This window comes from Bicyclus anynana, chromosome 26 (genome assembly GCF_947172395.1).
Source record: "Bicyclus anynana chromosome 26, ilBicAnyn1.1, whole genome shotgun sequence".
NCBI classification, from domain to species: Eukaryota; Metazoa; Arthropoda; class Insecta; order Lepidoptera; family Nymphalidae; genus Bicyclus; species Bicyclus anynana.
The window spans coordinates 8345780-8368666 of NC_069108.1; the positions used below are offsets into that span (position 1 = coordinate 8345780).

The 22887-nt window shown below is 36.6% G+C and overlaps 4 protein-coding genes and 1 long non-coding RNA gene across 19 annotated transcripts in view; 1 reads left to right on the forward strand and 4 right to left on the reverse strand.

The window, feature by feature from the left end:
- Positions 1-14333, reverse strand: part of LOC112055140 (dynactin subunit 1) — a 52362-nt gene extending 38029 nt beyond the window's left edge. For 5 of the 7 annotated variants that reach the window (XM_052889893.1, XM_052889892.1, XM_052889896.1 and 2 more), the window contains exons 1-9: positions 14175-14333; positions 13900-14093; positions 12835-12965; positions 10918-10950; positions 6282-6338; positions 3439-3550; positions 2447-2560; positions 2004-2201; positions 551-761 (exon numbers count right to left, since the gene is read on the reverse strand). In XM_052889893.1, coding sequence (XP_052745853.1) covers positions 551-761; positions 2004-2201; positions 2447-2560; positions 3439-3550; positions 6282-6338; positions 10918-10950; positions 12835-12965; positions 13900-14076 — 1033 coding nt within the window. In that variant the 5' untranslated portion in view covers positions 14077-14093; positions 14175-14333. The remainder of the gene's footprint in view (positions 1-550; positions 762-2003; positions 2202-2446; positions 2561-3438; positions 3551-6281; positions 6339-10917; positions 10951-12834; positions 12966-13899; positions 14094-14174) is intronic. The other 2 variants (XM_052889894.1, XM_052889897.1) reach the window with 2 other exon arrangements.
- Positions 1-22887, forward strand: part of LOC112052834 (zinc finger protein 84-like) — a 387100-nt gene that overhangs the window by 150980 nt on the left and 213233 nt on the right. The gene's annotated exons all lie outside the window — the stretch shown is intronic.
- LOC112055146 (eukaryotic translation initiation factor eIF1) lies at positions 18157-18985 on the reverse strand. Its single transcript, XM_024095148.2, has one exon. It carries the CDS (start codon positions 18821-18823, stop codon positions 18491-18493), a length of 333 nt encoding a protein of 110 aa, XP_023950916.1. The 5' UTR covers positions 18824-18985; the 3' UTR covers positions 18157-18490.
- LOC112055145 (protein D2-like) lies at positions 19109-19753 on the reverse strand. Its single transcript, XM_024095147.2, has one exon. It carries the CDS (start codon positions 19673-19675, stop codon positions 19115-19117), a length of 561 nt encoding a protein of 186 aa, XP_023950915.1. The 5' UTR covers positions 19676-19753; the 3' UTR covers positions 19109-19114.
- LOC112055148 (uncharacterized) lies at positions 21154-22686 on the reverse strand. Its single transcript, XR_008252192.1, has 2 exons — positions 22426-22686; positions 21154-21570 (listed from the first exon to the last, which is right to left on the reverse strand). It is a non-coding gene; the product is annotated as an uncharacterized LOC112055148 (long non-coding RNA).

Sequence of the window (22887 nt, forward strand, 5' to 3'; positions counted from 1 at the left end):
TCAAGGTTTTGTCTGCAAAATTATAAGAAAAATATAAATAAAATAATTCGAAGAAATAATTGAAATCTAATATAAAAATTATAAATATATGATGTGCAAAAGCGATCAAGCATATTGGATTAACAATAATCTGGTAATACGGATGATGACAGTTTTTTAAATTGTATATAAATAATTAACTAGTAAACAAATACACAACCATTATGGCGAGTATTATTGCTCGATATCTCGTATTCTCTCTCGTTCAATCTTACTCACTATAGCTCTCCCCCACCTCTCACTCCATAGCACTGTGCGTGATACGACGTTCGCTCTGTCTCACTTTTTCTCTCAATCTTTCTCACTCGCTTGCTCCCTACTCTCACTCCACGGCTAGTTGCTTCATGCTACGTTCGCCCTGTCTTACTCTCTCGCAATCGGTGTCGATCGTTCTGTCTCTCTTTTTCGACACTTCCGTTGCATACCGGCGTGACGTTACATCTGTAAATATTTTACCCTCATGCTCCTAAAGAAGTTTCACTTCAAAAAAGCGACGTTATCAGTGACTCACGTATATTGCCGCCCGCTTCCATCTCCGCGCGCATGAGCTGCAGGTCCAGGGTGGCCTCCTCCAGCTTCTCCCGGCACTGCTCCAGCTCCAGCAGCAGGGACTCCGCCCTCTCCTCCGCCATCTCCTTGTCCAGCGCCGCCATCTCGGCCGCCTCTTGCAGCTCCGCCGTCTCGTCGTTGTGCTGGTCCAGGGCTTCTTGGACCTCTCGGACCTGGTACGTATTAACTCATTGTCATCATCCTTTTTTTATACAGGGTGTCCCGTAAATAGACATACTCTAGAGTGATAACTATCTTCAAGTTACGAAAATAACGAAATGTATGTTAGCTGTACACTTTTTAAGTTGTACTGATTTTTCCACAAAATACAAAATTTGTTATTCAAGTGAATGGAGCAAATTTCAATAAATAACGGTTTTTTTTTACAAAATCAACCTCTTTCGGAGTGAAAATAGCAATTGTAAGGAAGTTTTTGAAAATAATGTACTATATTTTTGAAATCCTATTATATAAACATGTTTCTTATTCTCTCTCATTTATTTATTACTTCTTTTTTTTTAAATTTTTAACAATATAAGTATAAAATACAAAACATTATTAAAAATTTATAAAAAAAAATTCACCCTCCCGCTGCGGGACATTTGAGTGCCCAAGCAACCGGTGGTCAGGGTTCCAGAGTGAGGAACCTCCTCACAATACGCGCCGTCTCAAGAATCACTGCCTTCTGTATCCGACTCTTGATCCAACAGATAAGCGAAAGCTTCTTAAGGTGTTGGTTGAAGCTTTTCGCTATAAGACCATTGACTGAAACAACTATCGGAACAATAATAGTTGACTCAACATTCCACATGGCGGTAATCTCGTGAGCAAGGTCCAAGTATTTTGATACTTTTTCCTTTTCGGCTTTAACCAGATTATCGTCATGTGGAACAGTAATATCAACAATTATTGCACGACGCACTGACCGATCGACTAGCACTATATCAGGTTTGTTGACTACAATATACCTGTTTTTTCTTAGTATTATTATTATTTTCATTATATTTAATTATTTATTTGTAATCAACAGCGTTACAGTACATGATTAGAAATAATTAAATTATACATATGGCCACAAGGATTACAGTATTGATTATATTGTAACTTTACAATACAATACAGTTTCAACTAAGTATAACATTAAAATATAAGTAAAGATAGTACAAGTGTTACAAATTATAAATTACCACTTTACCATTATCAATATTTTTTTTTACTTATATCTACTATTACATTTTTAAAAAGTTCACAATGTAAGTGTAATATGCTGTAATAATCTTACAACCTAAAAATGGAATTGGATTTTTTTAAAAAGAAAATTCTGGACCAATTAAGGAAACCTCAATCAGCCCAGCTGGGGATCGGACTCAGGTCCCTATATAACTCATCTGAGAGTGTAACTTTCAATGGCTGACCTCTTGCTTGGCCCGCTGCAAGTCCCTCTGCAGCTGCGCCTGCGACTCCATGATCTTGGCCTTGAACTCGTTGGCCTGCTCCAGCTGCAGCCGCAGCCGCTCCAGCTCGCGCAGCTTCTCCCGGTCCTCGGCGCGCCGCAGCCTCAGCGTCTCCAGCTTCTCCTTCAGGTCTTCCACCTCCGCCTTCAGTTGGGTGTTCTGAAATGTGTAGTAAGGTACAGTCGCCAACTTTCGTCCCTGTAAGGTCCCTTGTCCTTACCGTAATAGCAGTAAGTCACCACACGTCCGCCTCCTCTCGATGCCAGCGATAGACTGCCCCTCTCTCGCCCACTACCGGTGTATATATACACAAACACTACAGTTCCCAACCCTAATTTCGTCCCCGTCAGTATCGTGGCTAGTTCACTAGTAAAATGTTTGTATGTTTGTATGTTAGCACGTACCTCTTGCTGGGCCTGCATGGCAGCCAGTTTCTCCTCAGCATTGGACGCTGGTTGTGGAGACGTGATGCTCTGGCCCGGCGTGTACTGAGGGGTGAGCGTCTCCACGAACCCCGTCTGATGAAGGACATTCATTATTTACAAAACAATAGGGTAAGTGACTCGTCAAATTTAAGATAAACAATATTAATTTCGTTTATTTTTTGGAATAAGGGTCCACCACCAATTTAAATATAAATAGTAAGAGAAAGATAAATTTTGCGTATTTTATCTACTTTTCCTAAACGTCAAAAACACGATCCGCAATTTCGTGACGGCATTATATTAGTAAACATCAAACTAAATGTTATTGAAAATATATTAATTATATCTAATTGTTCTAAAGTACTATGATTAATACATATTTATTTTCAATAATTAAAGAACTAGTTAATTACAATTTATAATGTGGAATGACTAGCGACTAGATCATCATATATTAAAGGAGACGGTCCAAAATTGTATGGAGCCCAAGTTCAGTCATTGTACCCTAGCGGAAATAAAAGAAAATATTTTTTTTCAACTATTTCTGATTATACAAATCTACAAATTTACTTTAATTCTTCCGAAATAATATTCATTAACTCCCAAGAAATGCAACACTAATGCGGGTAATAATGGCGGATTGATGACGTTTTCAATGCAGTAATCGATTTGACGTTTGCTGTCAATTGTCATGTCATTGTTGCTCTATGGGCGCCATCTTGATATAACTCAAAAACTTGGTTGGTTTTAATTATATTTATTTCTTTTTATTTAGTTACATTTATTCACTTTAATAAATTTTAATAAGATCCTTGTATTTTTAAAATTTTAATGATACGGGGTACAAGAGTGGACCTGAAATGGACCATCTCCTTTATTTGTTGGTAAACAGTACACTTCGAGTAGGACTGTAAATAAAACAATTAATCGTTACAAGAGTGCCGTGTAGTGACAGACCACTTTAGCCCTACCTCAACGAAGGAGGCCCTCTTGCCGGTGAGGTCCGGGGAGACCGCCCTCTCCGCCGTGGGGGACACGTATGACGTCAGCGACTGGCGGCTGCTCGCCAGGGAAGTCCTGGAACTGTTCACGCATCACCATCACTAGCCTGCTTTAATTCCAGATTCGCGAAGAACGATGGAAATCCTTCGTATAATGTAATACCATCTTCAAAGTATACACAGGAATAGGACTTTTTTATTTTTTACAAGTTAGCCCTTTACTATAAAACCTAAGTTGTTACTAACCAACTGTTTCTTTTACTGTTGCTTAATTAATAATTATACAACTTAAAAGGCACAATTTCCTACAAATTGCGTAGTACATTGACGCTCAGAAATTTTTATTACCTCGCAACCAAAGTCAAGAATTTTTGTAAATAAAAAAGTTGAGCATCTCATCAAGATGAAGCTACGCGGGCTATTATTAAAAAAAAATAATAATATATATGCATACAATTATTACAAAATTAATATTGTCTCTACCTCAAGCACATAGTTTCTTATTTACAAAAGCAATATACAACCTGCAGCTCGTGCGAATTTACTTACACCTGGCTCGAATGATGTTTGTACAGTGTGCCTAGTGGGAGTTTTCAATATTTTCATACTAATACTATCACGTTGACGTAAACGCAAATTTATATGGAATTGAAACAGTTGTGCAGTAGTGCCACTAGATGGCGCTGTTTCAATTCCTTAGAAATTCGCGTTTACGTTACGTGACGGTAACAGTATCAAACTGCCACTAGGCCCTCTGTTTGCTTAGTTGTGTTTAGTAGTCAAGTGTCAAGTTAATGCGCACTAGTTATAGATAATCATAGAAAAGATAGTCTTGCATGTAGAAAGAAAGAAAGTTAAACATAAATAGTTTTTATCTAGCACCCCAATACAATCACACTGTCCATGTGTTGTGTATAAAGAGAAAGGCTAAACACATGACTAAAAATATCTTGCGTACATTCATAGACACTAGCACAATGTGCGTAGACAGAGAAGTAAATAGACAGATAGACAGATGGAAAAAATCTTTCGCATCCCCTTTAAAAAAAGAACAACTCTGTAAAGAAACGAAAATGGTGATTCGATATTTGCCATGCATGCCAGTTTTCAGGCACAAAGACGGTTCAAATAACGAATAATTTAATCAATTTATAAAAGTTTTTTATGCATTTATAATAGAAATTAAAATACAATAAATAATATTTTGACTAGCGCAAAAATAAAACCTTTATTTATTGCAAATTCTAAGCAACCTAAATATGTATAGTATGATGTCAAAATTGATATACAAGAGCAAGTCAATCACTTGTCTATTTACTTCTCTGTCTACGCCAATGTGTGATTATGTTTAAGTGCTGAACAACGAGAGCTTAGATACAGAACCCAATACAACGAATATTTGTATAAACTATAAAAAACCAAGATTCTTGTTTTACTCGGTTTTGATATTTTTAACATTATATACAAAGAAAATTTTAAAGCCGTAATTATTATAACTCAAACATAATAAACAAAAGTTGGATATTTTTAAAAAGTTACAATATCAAATCCATAAATACTAGTAAAAAAAGTGAATTATCTATACAACTAATGTAGCCGGATTCATCATCTCGTGAAGAGAACTAGACAAAAAGTCGACCAATAGCGGCGGAGTAGACCCAGTCCCATCAACGCAACAAAAGAGATAGCGATATTTCCAGTTCGTCGCTATTGGTCGACAATATGTCATTTTGTCTTCACGACATATGTCATCATGCGCATCTTAGGCCTACTGTATGCCTAGCATGCGACCAACGACATCTCCTGAAGCAACGCAACAAAAGAGATAGGGATATTTCCGGTTGCGCTGCTATTGGGTGACAATATGTCATTTTATCTTTACGATATATGTCGTTTGATCGCATGTTATGCCATCAGAAAGCCAAATACGCTTATATTGGTTGTTTTACATACAAACATAAAAAATATATATTAAAAAGCGAAAAAAAGATGGTGCACTGAAACATATGTGCAATACAAGATTCCACATATAAGATATAGATCATCCAAAGATTGTAAATACTGCAAACTCCTTTATTTATATTACACAATAAATGTACAATAAATAACATAGCATGACATCAAAATAATACAAAAAAACATAAACTCTAGGCTCATACATGCTTGACATGAAAATATATTCGATTATTGTTGAGATCGTTTACATATGGAAAGAGTTTCTCAAAAGCAATCGAACGATATCAATAACGGCCAAGTGCGAGTCGAATTCACGCACAAAGGGTTCCGTATCTATAAAAACCAAACCACGTTTGTTTTATGGAAACCTTTTTACTTGCTCCACTCATGAGAAGATCACGTGAACAAAGTGACCTAAAGACGTAATAGTTAGTGAAAGACTAAGATTAAGTTATTGGACATTATCTTAGTATAATAAGAATATATTATAAGTTTAGGTTAAAGTTAAATTATTAATTAGTCACATAAGTAGGCTAGATCGTAATCAAAATCAAAAAATCAAAATCAAAAATCACAAAGTTTACAAGCATTTTGACACGTCAGTTAACTATTTGTAAAGATTCTACCAGCGGTTCGGAAGGTTCTGCTGAGAAGATACCGGCAAGAAACTCAACAGTTGCTCTTTTAAAAAAATCAAAATCTTATGAAGTACCAAATTGGTACTTTACAAAAGAAAAAAATATATATATTTTATGTGCTCGTCGAACATGTATGAACGTCTAGAGTACGCTTAAAACTAACATTCGTGCCTAAAATATATACAGTGCAGGAAACAATTTTCAAAATGTCACTTTTACCTCGACATCGAGAGACTTCCAGTTTTCGTCTGCGCTGGAGACGCCTTCCTCCGCACCCTTGGTTCAATTCCATAATTATTAAACACGGTATTTTGACAACTAGATGGCAGCAGTAGTAGCTTTATATTACAATTTATAAACCACTAAAAGTTTAAAAGCATGCGATGGTCAGATATTCGTGTTTCAATAAATGCTGAAAATTTATCCGCCGTGGTATTAATATTAATTATTTATGTTTTTGTAGAGGGGAGGCAGTGTTGGTATAAATAAGAGGGTATTTGATGAATTGAGCTCAGTTTATGAGGCAGCGTGGACACCGTCACGCTGCCAGTCGCGTTAGTGACTTATGTTGCAATTATTGTTTATCATAAATTGTTTAGTGTGGGTATGGAGAACATGTCGGGCAGGGAAGGTGAGTGTTTATGCATTCTAAAGGGATCCCTCAAACCTACTCCCAAGTCCTGGGACCTGCTCGGGGTGTTTCCTCTGCCACAAAATAATGGTACAATCTCTATCGCTGCTACGTCGCACTATGTCATCATCATTAACAACCCATAATCATCTCACTATTCGTCTATATCGTATAAGTCTCCTCTCAGAATGAGAGGGGTTAGGCCAATAGTCCGCCACGCTGGCCCAATGCGGATGGGCAGACTTCACACGCGTAGTGAATCGAGATAATTCTCTGGTATGCAGGTTTCCTCACGATGTTTTTCCTTCACCGTTTGAGGCACGTGATATTTAATTTCTTAAAATGCACATATCTTATAAGTCAGAGGTGCATGCCCGGAGCGGATTCAAACCTACGCCCTCCGAACCGAAAACTAAGGTCATGTCCACGGAGCTATCACGTCTCGTGGTCTATGTCAGTATAGTGATAACTAATAATACTCGTACAAGAAATAATGTTTTTAGTCACCAGACAATTTTTTTTTCTGATCCTGTAAGGCTTAGACTAACAGCCCAGTGGATATGACTTCTGCCTCTGATACACTTTAACTTTGCAGTTGTGTGCATTTTAAGGAATTAAATATTGTCGTGAAGAAAAACATAGTGAGGAAACCTGCATATCAGAAAATTTTTTGCGTGTGTATGAAGTCTGCCAATCCGCATTGGGCCAGCGTGGTGGACTGTTAGCCTAACCCTTCTCATTCTGAGAGGAGAGTCGAGCTCAGTAGTCAGCCGAATATGGATTGATAATGATGATGAAGGCTTAGGCTGGCCATAGGCCATTCTTAATGGGACCTCAGCGGCGTCACCGGGGGCTTTGGGGTAACCTAGAAGCATCGCCTGATGGGCGCAGAAGGTAGAATAATAAATGGGCGGAACGACTCAAACGACGACTATGGTAACAGCATGGACAGACAAACATTCAGCATAATATAAAATTTCGAAAGTCGGACTGTTGCAAGCTCTCGTGCTGAGGCAATGAGCAAGCAACCGATAGCATATTCTCTCGAAGGGCCATGTGAGCTCTTGACACAAAATCACCAAGGTTGCGAATTCCATGATTCGTTCTATGACAAGATAACTTTAAATAGTCAAAAAAAAAACTAAAAAAAACACGCTTTTAGCACGCACTAAAGATTACAAATATTGGATTCAAGTCACGTGACTTTTTTCGCATTCCTGACAGCAAACCCTTTCATTTGATTTCCATATCATGGGGGTGGATTTCAAACAGCCAGACCGTCATATTGGAGTTGTAATGTTAACTTAGTTAGTCATTTATTGTCATCAGATCTCAGCGCTTGTGTAAAATTTCATCCTAATCGAAGACCGGGAAGTGGGTCAAATTAGGATTCCAATATTTTCTTACATACATAATTACCATAGCTGGGCATTAACTCGTTAATCCGTTAATCGTTAATTAACGAAGTTAACATTTTGATTAACGGATTAACTTTTAAGTTAACTTTTAAAAATGTAAACGGACACGTTAACATTTTTAAGTTAACTTTTAAAAATGTTAACGGATCCGTCAACTTCCGTTAATATGCAGAAGTCCGTTAATCGTTAATCCAATGCCTACTATTTACCGCGCGACGTGATTAACAGGTTTAGACAAGTAAGAAATTATGAAAGTTTTTTTTTCAAAGAAATCAACATTATATTTATGTTAAAATTATTGATAAAATCAACTAAAAACAAAATATGGCACTTTTCCCCAGTGCTCACCTTTATTTTTCCAATGGTTAATTTCCAATCTCACACAATGATATAAAAATGCAATATTAACCAGTCACATTAACAGATTAACGTTAACTTGCGTTAATTCTTCCGGAATGTAACGCTTTATCGTTTAACGAAGCTAACTTTTTTTGTAGCGGATTAACGATTAACGAAGTTAACTATTTGATTAACGGTTCCAAGCTATGATAAGGTATACGATGCCGATAGGTGGACGCCTACCATAATCTGTAGGCGGTGTGTGTATATACTTATTCGCATGGCCCACTAGTCAGTGTTGGAAATTAAAATTGTCATAATTAAACCGATGGATAAATAATATATTTTTTTGAAATTTTTTATGAATAACTTTTTTAAAGCGCTAAATAGATATATTGTAGACGCGGCAACGCTTACAAGTTAAATGTCCAACAACTTTGCCACGATGTTGGCACGTCGTGTATGGAATGTTTATCAACAAACAAATTAAAAATTAAAGTACAAAACGCATGTCAATTCATATATTTTTTTATTTGTGTATAGTTTTTTTTATAAAATGTAAAAACGCATGTCATTTCATAACTTGTTTTTTTTTTAATTGTGTATGGTTTTTTTATAAAATGTATTTCAAAAGATTTTGAATACATTTAAATATCTAATTGTACGAAGATAATTTTTTTTTTATTCTTTACAAGTTAGCCCTTGACTACAATCTCACCTGATGGTAAGTGATGATGCAATCTAAGATGGAAGCAGGCTTGTTAGGAGGAGGATGAAAATCCACACCGCTTTCGGTTTCTACACGGCATCGTACCGGAACGCTAAATCGCTTGGCGGTACGTCTTTGCCCGTAGGGTGGTAACTAGCCTCCCACCAGCCAAAAATATACTTTAATTTAGCTTTCATTTGTTTGTTTATAAATATTCCACATCCAGTTTGGCTTTTGTATAGTCCCCACATAAGAAACTGACATACATTTATGACATATGTCACAGAATGGTCAAACACTAACTTACAAGTACTAGGACATCAGGAACAATAAACAATATGAACCGTATGTTTGTACAACACTTTCTATGCAGTATCGTGAGTGCACTGGCGTAATAACTTATACAACCTAATGCATTTGACCTACTGAAACACATATCTATACTGTAACCGATTGGTTTTTTTCTACTAATAATGTACGGAATCAGGTGCTCCTTCTGACAATAAGTGAACCATGGCCTATAGACAGACCAACACTTTGCAAGGCGTGCAAATGACACGTCGGAGTCGCCATCAAGCCTCATATGTTTGCCCCTATGACAACAGCATTTTAGTATGCCTGTCCACCAAAGCAGAGCGAGGGAGCGTAGCGGAGAAACTGACTAATGCGAAGCGGAGTTGCGTACTACTATGTCTGTCTACCGGAGCAGAGCGAGGCTGCGGAGCGGAGTAGCAGACTATGTTAAACAAATAAATGTTGAATTTCATTTATTTAACCCCGCTCCGTTTCCCCACTCCGCTTATCGGTTTTATATGAAATTTAAACTAGCTCGCAAGTCCCTGTCCACTTAAGAGGAGCGGAGATTTTGTGCAATGCTATTGGTTAATATTTCTCCATTTCTCGGCGCCGCTGCCTCGCTCTGCTTCGGTGGACTGGCAACCTTATAGATCTAAACCAAGCTAACATTTTACTTCGCTAGATTTAAGTCACTGGGGCCAATTTCAGGCTTCCTCCTCAAATTGGAGATCCTCATGCCTGGGATACGACAGTCACGCACAAAAGCAGCTAAGGATACGACCAGTCGTAATTCTATAATTATAATGTCGTCGGATAACGGGGGGTCGAACGACAACTTTCCGATGTGGGGTCGCCATTCCAGCACTTTGGGACCCCAGCGTCGGCTCTTCAAATTATGTGCCCGTCCCATTGTTAGGTACAGAGCTATGCTCAGCGAGTCGCGAATCTGAAGCTGACTTTGGTTCTTCTGCGGATTTTCTAATTTCTGATTTGAATACGAAATTCCGAAAATAACTCGCTCAATCACGCGCGGAATGACTTTGAGCCCAAAACCCCTTTCTCGAAATCGGATATACCAAACTTGAATGTTTAATTTATCAACAAACAAATAAAATACAATAAATCACTAGTAATTTTACACCTTACTATAATTTTAAATACCTTGCTTCTAAGTTAATAATAATAATTTTGATCAATAAGCTTAAAAATATTATTATTATATTTTAAAATTTAAATAAATTAAGCACAAAATTACATGCATTTTCTACTTTCATTTTTAATTTGTTTGTTGATATACATTCCACCTCGAGGTTGGCTTACAAACTATTTTAGCCGCTTCAAAATGAAAAAAAAACGCCACCAACGCCATCTCTCGATGGAAATCATAAACTTAAACACGCAACAAGCATAATGTGCGAAGCTCTAAGCATGGTGCGAGTTCTACATGGAACTATTACTCACGTCGTCGGCCTAGACCTCTGAGCCACAGTTATACTAGCGAGGAAAAAACACACTATGAGTTTGTACGTCTACACACTAGTTAATTAAATAGAAAATCGAATTACTGAATAACAGGTATATGTAACAAGTATAATAACAGGTATTATAACAGATATAATAACAGGTGTAACTGGTATCATAACAGGTATTATAACAGGTATAACTGTTATCATAACAGGTATTACAGATATAGAAATGCCTGCGATGGTTAGACTACCTCATTTTATGATGGCTGAAAGTTAGTCATGCTACTAACTGTGTAAGTACTATAGGAAATTATGAAGTTCGTAGGTTTGAAAGGTATAGGTAAAGGATAATAATAATTGAGAGTATTTTGTCGGACCTGGGTGACGTTGTCGCATGGGTTCGCCGAATTTTCGCGGATGATAGCAAAATAAATAAATCATTATATAATAAAGGATAATATACCGAAAAATAACACGTTAAATTGTAATCAGTATTATCAGTTCACAATATAACAGCAGATTATAATATCACGAGTGAGATTATAAACAAACTTATTTTACAATCTAACAGTGACATATATATCTTTTTATAAATAATTCATGATAATTGTGAACATATACATTTTCGATTTTCTATTTACAAGTATACAAATGGTGACAGACAGACAGCCTAGCATCTAGAATTATGAATGAAATTGACAACTTATTTCTCACATACTACGAGTACACATAATGGTTAAAATACATTTTACTAGGCAACCTATTTGCAATCAGTCAATGTGAACATTATATATCGTTTATTTCTCATCTCAAATAAATAACAGATGAGGGTATATGTTCCTCATGCTTGATCTTGTACTATAACATTATCAATAATTAGCAGACCTTCATTGATTATGTACTATATTTAGCCCTTCTAAAAAACTACTCATCAATACTAACAAGCCTAAACTTGATGCAAATACATTAAATGTTCCTCATTAAAGAAAATTAATTATAATTTTATATTGTACACATAAAATTAAACAAATATTTAAACTACCCTGTTTCTAACACTTATTAAAGGTTGTAAAACATTCAATGATTATAACAAATTGAACATTTTAAGTAATAATTTTATTAGTTAAATATTAGACACTGTGTGAATGATCCAGTAACTATAATTGCAGATTAAATTCATCCTGTTTTAGAATTCTATTGCGAGACTTAGTGTTTTACATATTAAATATATTATATTGTAGAAAATAGTAGTCTGAGATGGATATGACGTCGCTCGATCTCGTGTTGGCTCGGCGCAACCAGTTTCCTTAAAGAGCAGGGATTAGTGAGGGGTAGCGATCGCTTGGCGGGAACGATATAAGGCGCTCGTCGTACGCTCGGCTTCAGTATGCTCGTGGCGTTCGAGCCGTCCTCATTTCTTGTTGTGTAATTCTTTATGGGTTACTTTGGATAAGCGGGGAGAGTGCCTTCAGTGGAAAAGGGGAGTGTTTGTTAACTGTCAAAAGCGCTTTTAACCCTACACACAACATTCACAAGTGCGTGACTCCACTCAAGGTCATTCTCTGCCATTCTATGGTCTTATTTTGGTTACAGTCTGATTTGTTAATTATGTTGTCCTGACGAATGTTGTGAATCATAACCTTTGATCGAAATTAGTTTTCTAATTTTTGTAATCCATTTCTGAGTCTGCTAAAAATACAAATTAAGTGGTGGGCTAACACCTAACCCCTCTGATATTGAGAGGAGACTCGAGCTCAACAGTAAGCCGAATGTGGATTGTTAATGATGATTTTATAACAAAAAAATTGACAACAGTAAATAAGAGTTTTATAGTTGGTGGATCATTCACATGGAGCCTTGTTAAACAATCAAAGCATTAGTTAACTCCAACAGTTAATCACAGATCATATACCTGCTGAGTCTCCGGTTGGCAGGCCTGGTCTCCTCAGTGGATGTGGTCATGGAGGTCTCCATGGGGTTGTCATCAGCATCCAATAGCTGGATCTGTGTCTGACGGACAAACACTCCATAGTTCTCTTCACACTGAAAATTACAACCAAATCATTTTAAATCAGTCTTTTCTTGATGATTTATTGCAGGGCCAGACATCTCTTATAGGAGGAGATCATCAGGTGCAATGGCACTTCATGGGATTTTTCTCTGTAAGAGAGATGTTATCTCCTTGCCTTCCCATGGTAATATGATACACAGAGCATTTGCTATCTGTTAAAAATTTGCTATCTGTTAAAAATATAAAATGACTAGCTGACGCCGCATGGTTCCCGTAGAACAAAGATCGACACTATGACCTTGCGGAGGTGAATCCGGTCCCTTTACTAAAGAGCTATTGAGGCCTAAAAGAAGAATTAAAGAAGATGGCTATTCACATTATGTTCAGACTCGGCCTAGAGGCAGAGGAAACACCTATGCACATCTTATGCAATTGCCCAGCTTTTACATAAACGCAACCTCCACTTAGGGCATTACACAATGGACCCAGAGGAGGTGGAACACATCCCAGACAAGAAACTACTGCTGTACCTGGCAGCAACCAGTATTGGAGGGGATATCTAGTCAGTGGCGATCACAACAGATTGGTAACGGTCAACATGATACAGAACCTCAAGAATACCTGCAGAGCCGCAACATCAAGAAGAAGGTAGGTGTAAGGTAGGGGTAGGGTAGGAGTAGGGTGGGGGTAGGGTAGAGTAGGGGTAGGAATAGGGAAGAAGTGCACATAAGTCAACACGAAGCTTGACCGGGTCCGCTAGTAATATATAAATGTACAATTAAAAAAAACTTTCATCATTGTTATTAGTAACAAAGACTGTTATAGTACGACTATAGTCCACACAACGAGGACCTATACTATGACCTTTCGGAGGTAAATACTGGATTTACTGAAGCTTAAAAGAAGAAGTATTAAAGAAGATGGCTATTCACATTAAATTAAGCTGTAAATATTTAAATAACTCACTCGAAAGTAGGCATGGCCGCGTACAGTCCCGTTATTCTTCCCCTTGGGTTCGTCCAATATTATGCCGATCCATTTACCAGTTGCAAACGTAGGATACCCTACGTAAGCGATCGACCCTTTCACATCTTTCCCCACGACTATGACCCGTTGATTGAGCGTTAAATGTTTATCCGACATATTCCACAACTCACTAACTGTAAGACAATACAATTTTTCATTTACTTTTCACATTAAAATAAACTTTAAAATCAATTTTCAAAATGACACTTTCATACCTTATATGTTTAATCTTAGATTATTAAATATAGGTGTTATTTAAATAGAAAGCAGCAATGGGATGTATTGTTTGAAAAGATGGTTATTTCCAATGCATATTATGTTTTTTTGCGGTTTTTTATTAATATATAACGAGTAAAATAACTGCAATTTTGCGAAAGTGCAATAGACAGAGAGATGGATTTTTATTTTTTTGTCAATAATGAAAACGTCAATGTCAAAAAATGAAATCATCAAGGCGTTATGTTTTTGCTCCTTACTCCATGAATTACGTTTTATTCTTAAAATTCCTTGTAGCGATCTTATGCCTGATAGGCTTGATAAGATAAAATTTTACATTTATATTAAATATTCAAAAGCTTGATGGTAAATATTTATGCATATGACATGAAAATATAAGGTTATTGGTTAACTCCTCCTGAGTACCGTACCTATATTATTTTTTTTATTCACGCCTTTTTGAGCAAGAACAAATCGAAAAATGACAAAAAAGAAAAAAATTGCAACGCCATCTAGTAGATCTTTGTTAAACTATCTCGTACAAAATGTTAATTTTACTAGTATCTTAAATCGCTATGAGATGGCGTTACCGGTACCAAAAACTTTTAGTTAGAAATTAATCCAAATGATGAAATACTAATACCTACTGCAATATCTTCATTATCAAATGTATTGCACCAATTAAATTGCATCATAATTACTTCTAATTACGTTTTATAAATTATTATATTAAATGTATGACTGAGAAAATACCTACTACCTACATTATATAACTATTTATGTTCTTATTTAGTACTAGTGGACGCCCACGACTTCGTCCGCGTGAAACTCGATGTAAACTTTCAAGTCTACTGACCCTAACCCCCCTTTGAATTTATCTATCATAAGGACCTTTTTAAATAACAAACACATAAAAAAACTAGTGAAATCGGTCCAACTGTTCACGCGTGATGACATGGCCAAGGAATAAATGGATTCTTTTATAGGTAAAAATAAATAGACAGAAGTAGCTAGGTATTTATTATAATAATTATTCGTCGTGACCTCTTTAATATGGTTATCATCGTAAGATTACCTACATATTTGTTTGTTATTTGGTTATAATAGATTAGATTTGGGTTAGCGTAACTTTGATAGTGGACACGTGTTTAAATTAGGTTTAGAAAAAAGTTCATTTTGTGAAATATTCATGTATAGTGCCTATCCTAGTTAAACTGTGTATACTGTGGTTAAACACCTTGTGAATGCCACTGCATATAAGGAGGAACCTGCACTTGCCAATAAATATGCTATTGATGAAATAGCTACTTTTTTTTATTCGTTACAAGTTAACCCTTGACTACAATCTCACCTGATAATAAGTGATGATGAAGTCAAAGATGGAAGCGGGCTAACTTGTTGTGGAGGAGGATGAAAATCCACACCCCTTTCGTTTTCTACACGACATCGTAACGGAACGCTAAATCGCTTGGCGGTACATCTTTGCCGGTAGGGTGTTAACTGGCCGCGGCCGAAGCCTCCCACCAGCCAGACCTGGACTAATTAAGAAAACCTCAATCGGCCCAGCCGAGGATCGAACCCAGGACCTCCGTCTTGTAAATCGACCGCGTATACCACTGCGCCACAGAGGCCGTATACGAATTACTGGAACGAATTTAAAAATTCCTTTACAGAACGCACGTTATTTGTGAATGTCATAGGCTATATTTAATCCCCATATTCTGACGGGAACGAGAACTACGTGGGCTTCTGCTAGTATAAACTAATATTATAAAGCTGAAGAGTTAGTTTGTTTACTTGAACGCGCTAATCTCAGGAACTACTGGTCCGATTTGAAAAATTTCAGTGTTTGATAGCCCTTTTTTCGACGAAGGCTATAGGCTATATATTATATTCCGCATTCCAACGGAAACGGGAATACGGGGATAATATATAGCAGCGGCGAAGAGTGCATGCAAGCTGATTCACACCGGGTTACCTTTCCTTTTAAAAATCCATGCATATTCATTATTGTACTGTATCTAGATAAATAAGAAACGGGAGTTTGTATTACATTATATGAATTTCTTACGCACGGCTTACTTTCATCTAACTACTACTACAAATATATAGAATACGGCGTCAGATAGTATAGAATAAACATTTCTAGCTGTATGACCTCACCAGTCTATCTGAAATCATTAGCAATGACTCACGAGTGGCGAGCGTGACGTCTTCCTGCTTTTGCTTTGCTAATAGCATAGATAATAATACTTATAGATTGGGTACAGGGTAAAAAATATATAATCCACAATCTCACATAATCTGGCGCTTCTCGAAAAAAGAACATAAAAATATGTCTATAATTTTCATTTCCAAAATGACAAAAAGTAAAAAACGTGCTCCCAAAAGTTGAAAACATCCTACTTTTATACTGTGTCTACAATCTAGATACCTACCTACCTATTTTTAGTAGACAAGGGATTTCAATAATGTAATAATTCAAAAAATTTCATTAATATCGCGCCAGCCGTTTTATTTGAAACCTTTTATTTTATTTGCCGGCTTACTATAGATTTTACATACCAGACATAATAATGAAAATTAATAGATAGGCTGTAAGGTCAACGATCTTTGCCTGTAGAGAGCAAATTAAAAAAAAGATACTGAATAGATTTCATCGTTTTATCTACATCCACATTTTATGAAAGTTTTCTTATCATACTACTTTGAACTAATATAGGTACATTAAAATGCGGAATGTAGGAAAATACTGCTCTAATCTACATAATATCTTTAAACCAATAACACTTTGAATGACTAATGCAACTTGAGATATTTCAAGCCAGTGAGATTTTATGCGAACTATATCTTCTTAGCCAATATTATTTTTAGGGAAATGTGAACTCTAATAATAACATCTCACTGTCTTTAAGATTCTTCATAAGATTTTTTTTAGGAATATGTAGTGTATTAGGTAGTAGGTAGTAGAGCCGTATGTGCTTGAAATCGTTCGAGGAAGTACTACAATCACGCTTGAACCTACCTATGATGTGTGATGTATTCAGTATTGCTAAATTACAATGAGATGGTTTTCCACTTACTGTTAGCAGGGATTAAGATATAACTCATGTTACTCAGTGAAGATGTAGCTTTGTAACAGTAAAATATTTTTTTAAATCAGTCTAGTAGTTTTTGAGTTAAATCGTAACAAACTATAATAATATAAGTACCTACTTAATTTAATATTAGTTTCCGTAAAATCACAGGAGCTGAGAATTGAACCGAAACAGCATACAAAACTGCCCACTTAGGATAAATTATTGGTTGGTTACGTATGATCAATACAAGTAGGTATGACTCAGATCAAAGTCCATATTTATTAGTAAACGCGCGAAATTATTGATAGGTTATCTTGTATACGTAAATGCTTTGTAACAAGTTGTACACACGTAAAATACACAAGTGATTATTCCATAATATACTTGACACTGCTAACAAATTTATTTTCCTCGTGTCACATTGTTTATGTCTCAGAACTTATTTAATTAACGATGTAGATTAGCATTTAGCAGACGCCCGCAAGTCAATTGGAATTGTTTTTTTTTTACAAATCTCGCTGGACCATGCACTCTTTTGGGATAGAAATTAGCTTATATTGAGCTCCAAGATATCTCTAGATCAATTTCATCCAAATCGGTTTAGTGATCAGCCGTAAAAAGGAAATTTAACATTTATCAGACAATATTACACTTTCCACAGAACACATAATGCGGATATTGTTTCGTGTTACTAATCAAATCATTATTATTTCTAAGAATGTGGTACGTTTTGTAATTACTACAAGATATAAGAAAGCAATTCAATTCACATTTTATACACTATGGCCTACAGGCCAGTAACCATACTTACTGTTACTTTCACTATTGTTCCGTGATCCAGCCTGAAGTAGGTACATTATTACCGTTAGCCGACGCCAACGAGGCACAAATGAAAGCCAAGTAATATAAAAACATGTTTAATAATTGAGACATCATAATATTACAGCAATTTATAATTAATTAGTCGTAAAAAAAAACAAAGAGATGACAATTTATTGGCTATTTCGTTCAGCAATTGCAACTAAAGCTGTCCAGACGAGACGGCGTTCGATATTCAAAAATACGATATTAATTATATTACATTAATGTGGGAGACAAGGCACAGGGCGCGGGAGGCCGAGCGGCCTACGTGCTCTCTCTGTAAACGTCGGTACTTTCTAAATACATATTCGATAGGGTTACAAGTTAACGCGCGCACTCATTACAAGAACTATGATGTCACAGCGGCGGACATGTTAGAAGCCGTGCACCTTGAGCTGCTCGGGCTTGACGAGCCCCGACTTAGTGAGCCACTGGCAAATGTTCTCGCGCTGGTCGCCCTGCAGCTGCAGCACCTCGCCGTACTCCGGGTGCTCCACCACGGTTCCGTTGCACGCGAACTCCTTCTTGCATGCCCGCACGATCTTCTTCAGGTCATATTCCGATGACAGGCCCTGCACCGTCGTCAGCGTCTTGCGCCCGTTCCGCTGCTGGATCCGGACGTGCACTAGTCCATCTTGGACGTCGTCTTCCGAGCTTTTGATAGCATCGGCGAATGGGTCGAATGTGTTGAGATTCTGGATGGACATACGATTGAACGTCACTACTCTTTGTTATAACGAAACGCTGCGAGACGCACGAACACTCAAATGTCACAGATACTGCGGATCCGGCACGCGGACAGTGCAACGACCAATTTATGCAAACTCCAAAATGTAATGGCGGATGATGGCGACTTCACCAAAAAAATGAGATTGTCACGCGGAGGCGGAAATAATTATCGATTAACCATAGACAATTTAATTTTTTTTTCTAAATTGTGCTGTAAGCTACTATCATATTTCGTTTGCTACCGGTTTTTTTATTATCTCATTCTATTATTATCCTTTTAATTTTGCGTACAGCTTCGGTACGTAGTCATCATATTTAGCGACATAGAAATTTCCTGCCACTGGTGTACCCAACTTAAACTCTTGGGCGAACTTGCTAATAGAAAATTTTCCTCTTTTATCACCTGAATTACTAAGCAGCTTAGGTACTTTAGAAAAATCACATTTATCCTGTTGCTTGAATAGCAAAAATACATAGCGATGCAATCCAGTACCTTTTGGCGGTCCAGATCCAATATAATCAGATAAAGTTTCACCTTTGTTAGTGTCACTGCCAAAAATATTCCCAACTAGCCAGTGATGCCACTCTCTGAACTTGGGATTTTCTCTACTCGGAGCATCTGGATCTACTAAAGCAAGGGTATAGTATTCAGAATCTTTAGCTGCCCATTTAACACTAGGTTTATCTTTTACTTGAGTAGGTGTTAATTCTTTAGCCATATCAACAGACACTCCACTTGGATACTGAATATTCAATAATTCAGAGGGAGCTATAGTCAATACATCGGGCACTATAGAATGTTGTTTAAAAACACTTTGTACGTCACTCATGATACGAAAGAAATTTATTTAAAGGGTAATAAATATTTACTTCACGAACACAAAGAAAATATATTATAAAACGTCAAAATATAAATTCAATTGTGGTTGCTTGGATACAACAAACTTTAAATAATAATGAGGTTTTACTACGTAATAAGTTAAACCATAGATTTACGATTCGGTACATTAATCAATTTAGTCATAGGAATTAGATAATTATTTATTTGTCAAAGAATTTAGTCATTCGTATAAAAAAAATAATTGGATGGTGTCTATATTTACGGAAAGAGTAAAGGCAAATACCATAGTATCAAATTGAAGTATAGTAAAAAGCCTAGATAGTCCTTAGATGAAAATACAAAATTGTCTATGATATTTTAATTGTGTTAGATTACAGATTAAAAATAGTTAGAAAACCGGTACGTAATCGAAAAAATGGAATTTATATCCTCTTAGTTACGATATTTTTTGAAGACTTGATTGATTTGTTTCTTCCTTGTTTCTTCGTTTTCTTGTTTGCTGGTAACAGAAAAAAATAATACAAAAGAAATAATACAGCTTCAAATATGAAATATTACTTCGCCACATTGGTACACCGGCGAACAATTTTCCCTAAAAAAGTGATAAAAAAAATGTATTTTTCTATAAGAAACATACTTTTACTAAGCCTTTAAAACTATATACTAATTTATACATCATAATGTTATCTCCATATCATTTTTACGGGGGTATACCTGGGTTCCCTGGGCCGGTCGCCATTCCCCTTTAGTACATTAAAAAATATATTGCGATTAGGTTGCCTAAAAATGTCCTGGCCAAACTATTATTTCATTAAACTTTCATTAGTGATAGTTTGGCCAGGAGTTCTTGAATGACCTGTGACTGACCTTAGATGATGATATTAATTGTTTAAAAATAATAAGTTAATGATCATGATGGGAACCAACGGCTTAATCTACTGTCAGAGGCACGGGGGCTTATCACCCAACTCTGAGTTGCAATTTGGTTTACTGTACATAGAATAAAGAAAAGCAATAGGTATCCCAAATTTGACATAGGATGAGAAACTAGTACCTAGTTTTTGACGGCCTCCGTGGCGCAGTGGTAAGCGCGGTGGATTTACAAGGAGGTCCGTGGGTTCGATCCCCAACTGGGCCAATTTAGGTTTTCTTAAGTGGTCCAGGTCTGGCTGGTGGGAGGCTTCGGCCGTGGCTAGTTACCACTCTACCAACAAAGACATACTGCCAAACGATATAGCATTCCAGTACGATGTTATGTAGAAACCGAAAGGTGTGGATTTTCATCCTCTTAAAAAGTTAGTCCGCTTCCATCTTAGATTGCATCGTCACTTACCATCAGGTGAGACTGCAGTCAAGGGCTAACTTGTAAAGATTAAAAAAAAAAAAATAGTGATCTAAAGCCTCATAGGCAACCGCTAGACAAACAAGGTAGCAAACAGTTACATAAGGAGGATAAAAAAAGCTTAGTTTTAAATAAACATCATTTATTATGATCTCGTTTAGCCTCTGCCAATAAAGCATCAGTTGTGATCTGTTTCCTAAATGTCTGACCAATTGTGTCATTCTTCAACTGCAACACAACTCTTTGGAGATCTGCTACTCGACGTCTCATCGCCTCCAACTTCTGCGTCGATAAAATCTCATTCTCAAACTCGTCCAACTCCTTTTTCATGTCATCAGTATTTATTGCTGGAGTTTTCTTCGCTTTGATGCGACAGTTACTTATATTTGTTAGCTGGAGCTTCAACATTTTGTTCTCCAGCAGAGAAGTCTTTTGGCCGTAGTCAACACACATTTTTCCAAATTGTTTGCGAGACTCCACCACTACGTTCATAAGGTATTCGCATTTCTCTTCTAATGTACTGTCTACAATATTGTCCATTTCTGTAAGTAAGTTTATTAATTATATTACATTCATTACTATCCAGCTCCAGCACCCCTCGTGTTGGAGCTTGAACCTACCACACTGCTTCCATAGACAGCTGCGTGGCGCAGTGGGCAGTGCCTGCTTTCTGCATTCACAGCTGTGGGCTAGATTCCCACAATTGGAAAACATTTGTGTGATTAACATGGGTGTTTTCCAGTGCAAGCTGACACAGCGGCGTTTCACCCGCTTGTTCCTGTTCCCATAGGAATATGGGATAAAATATAGCCTATAGCACTCGGGGATAGTGTAGCTAGTGTATAGTGTTGCTAGGGATAGTGTAGTGTCCCAACAGTGAAAGAATTTTTCAAATTGGTTTAGTAGTTTCAGAGACAGCTCAATGCAAACAAACAATTAATCTTTCCTATTGATAATATTATTGTAAATAAAATCTGCTACCTTAGTACCCATAACACAGGCTGGGGCTAAGAAGTGGTATATCGTGTAAGTATATTTATTTATTTATCCCCTGTTGGGGCCTAAAGGTACAAAAAAGGGATGGACGGAACAACTCTCTCAGCACTTCTGTTGTGTAGTCTCACAGGACAGGAGACGAATCTCAAGTGCCGCTATGAAGGGTGTATTATCCTGAGTGTATCAGTTCTGACGTCTTCGCCAGCGAAGCCGCTGTATTGCTTGTGATCGTTAAGATCGTAAAGGATGTCTTTAGGGAGTCTTTTTGGCGTTGAAATCAGGGCTATAATTGCAAACTTCAACCACTAGTTAAGGTGAGTGGCGGTTCCCTAAATACATTTAGAATCTTGATATTATGTAGAACACAACGTAAATAAACACTTTTTTAGGAACTTACTCACTTTTTATAAAACTCAGAAATACTCCCAAGAGAATACTTCTACACTATACGATATATTATTAAATACTATGTAAATATATTTATCTGTGGTAGAGTTAAATAATATTTTTTTAATCATTTATTGATAATTGCGTATAAGCGTTTATTATTTTGTTTGAATTTAATTTCAATTCAAATTCAAAATTCAAACCCAAGCCCAACTGAAATTATTTATGTCAATTGTCAATGCCAATGCCAATCAATGACGGTCACAGACGGCTAAAAAATGTTAGCACCAGTGACAAGTTTTGTGCATAGACAAAAAGATAACAAAACGAAGGGTTGCCATGTGTTTAGCTCAGACGAATATTAATTTTTTTAAAGGCGATCTTAAAAAAAAATAATTTGGTAATTCAATTGGATGAGTGATTAAGAAAATTCAAGAAAACTACGCTTTATACTTGGACGATGAAGGTAAGGCCAG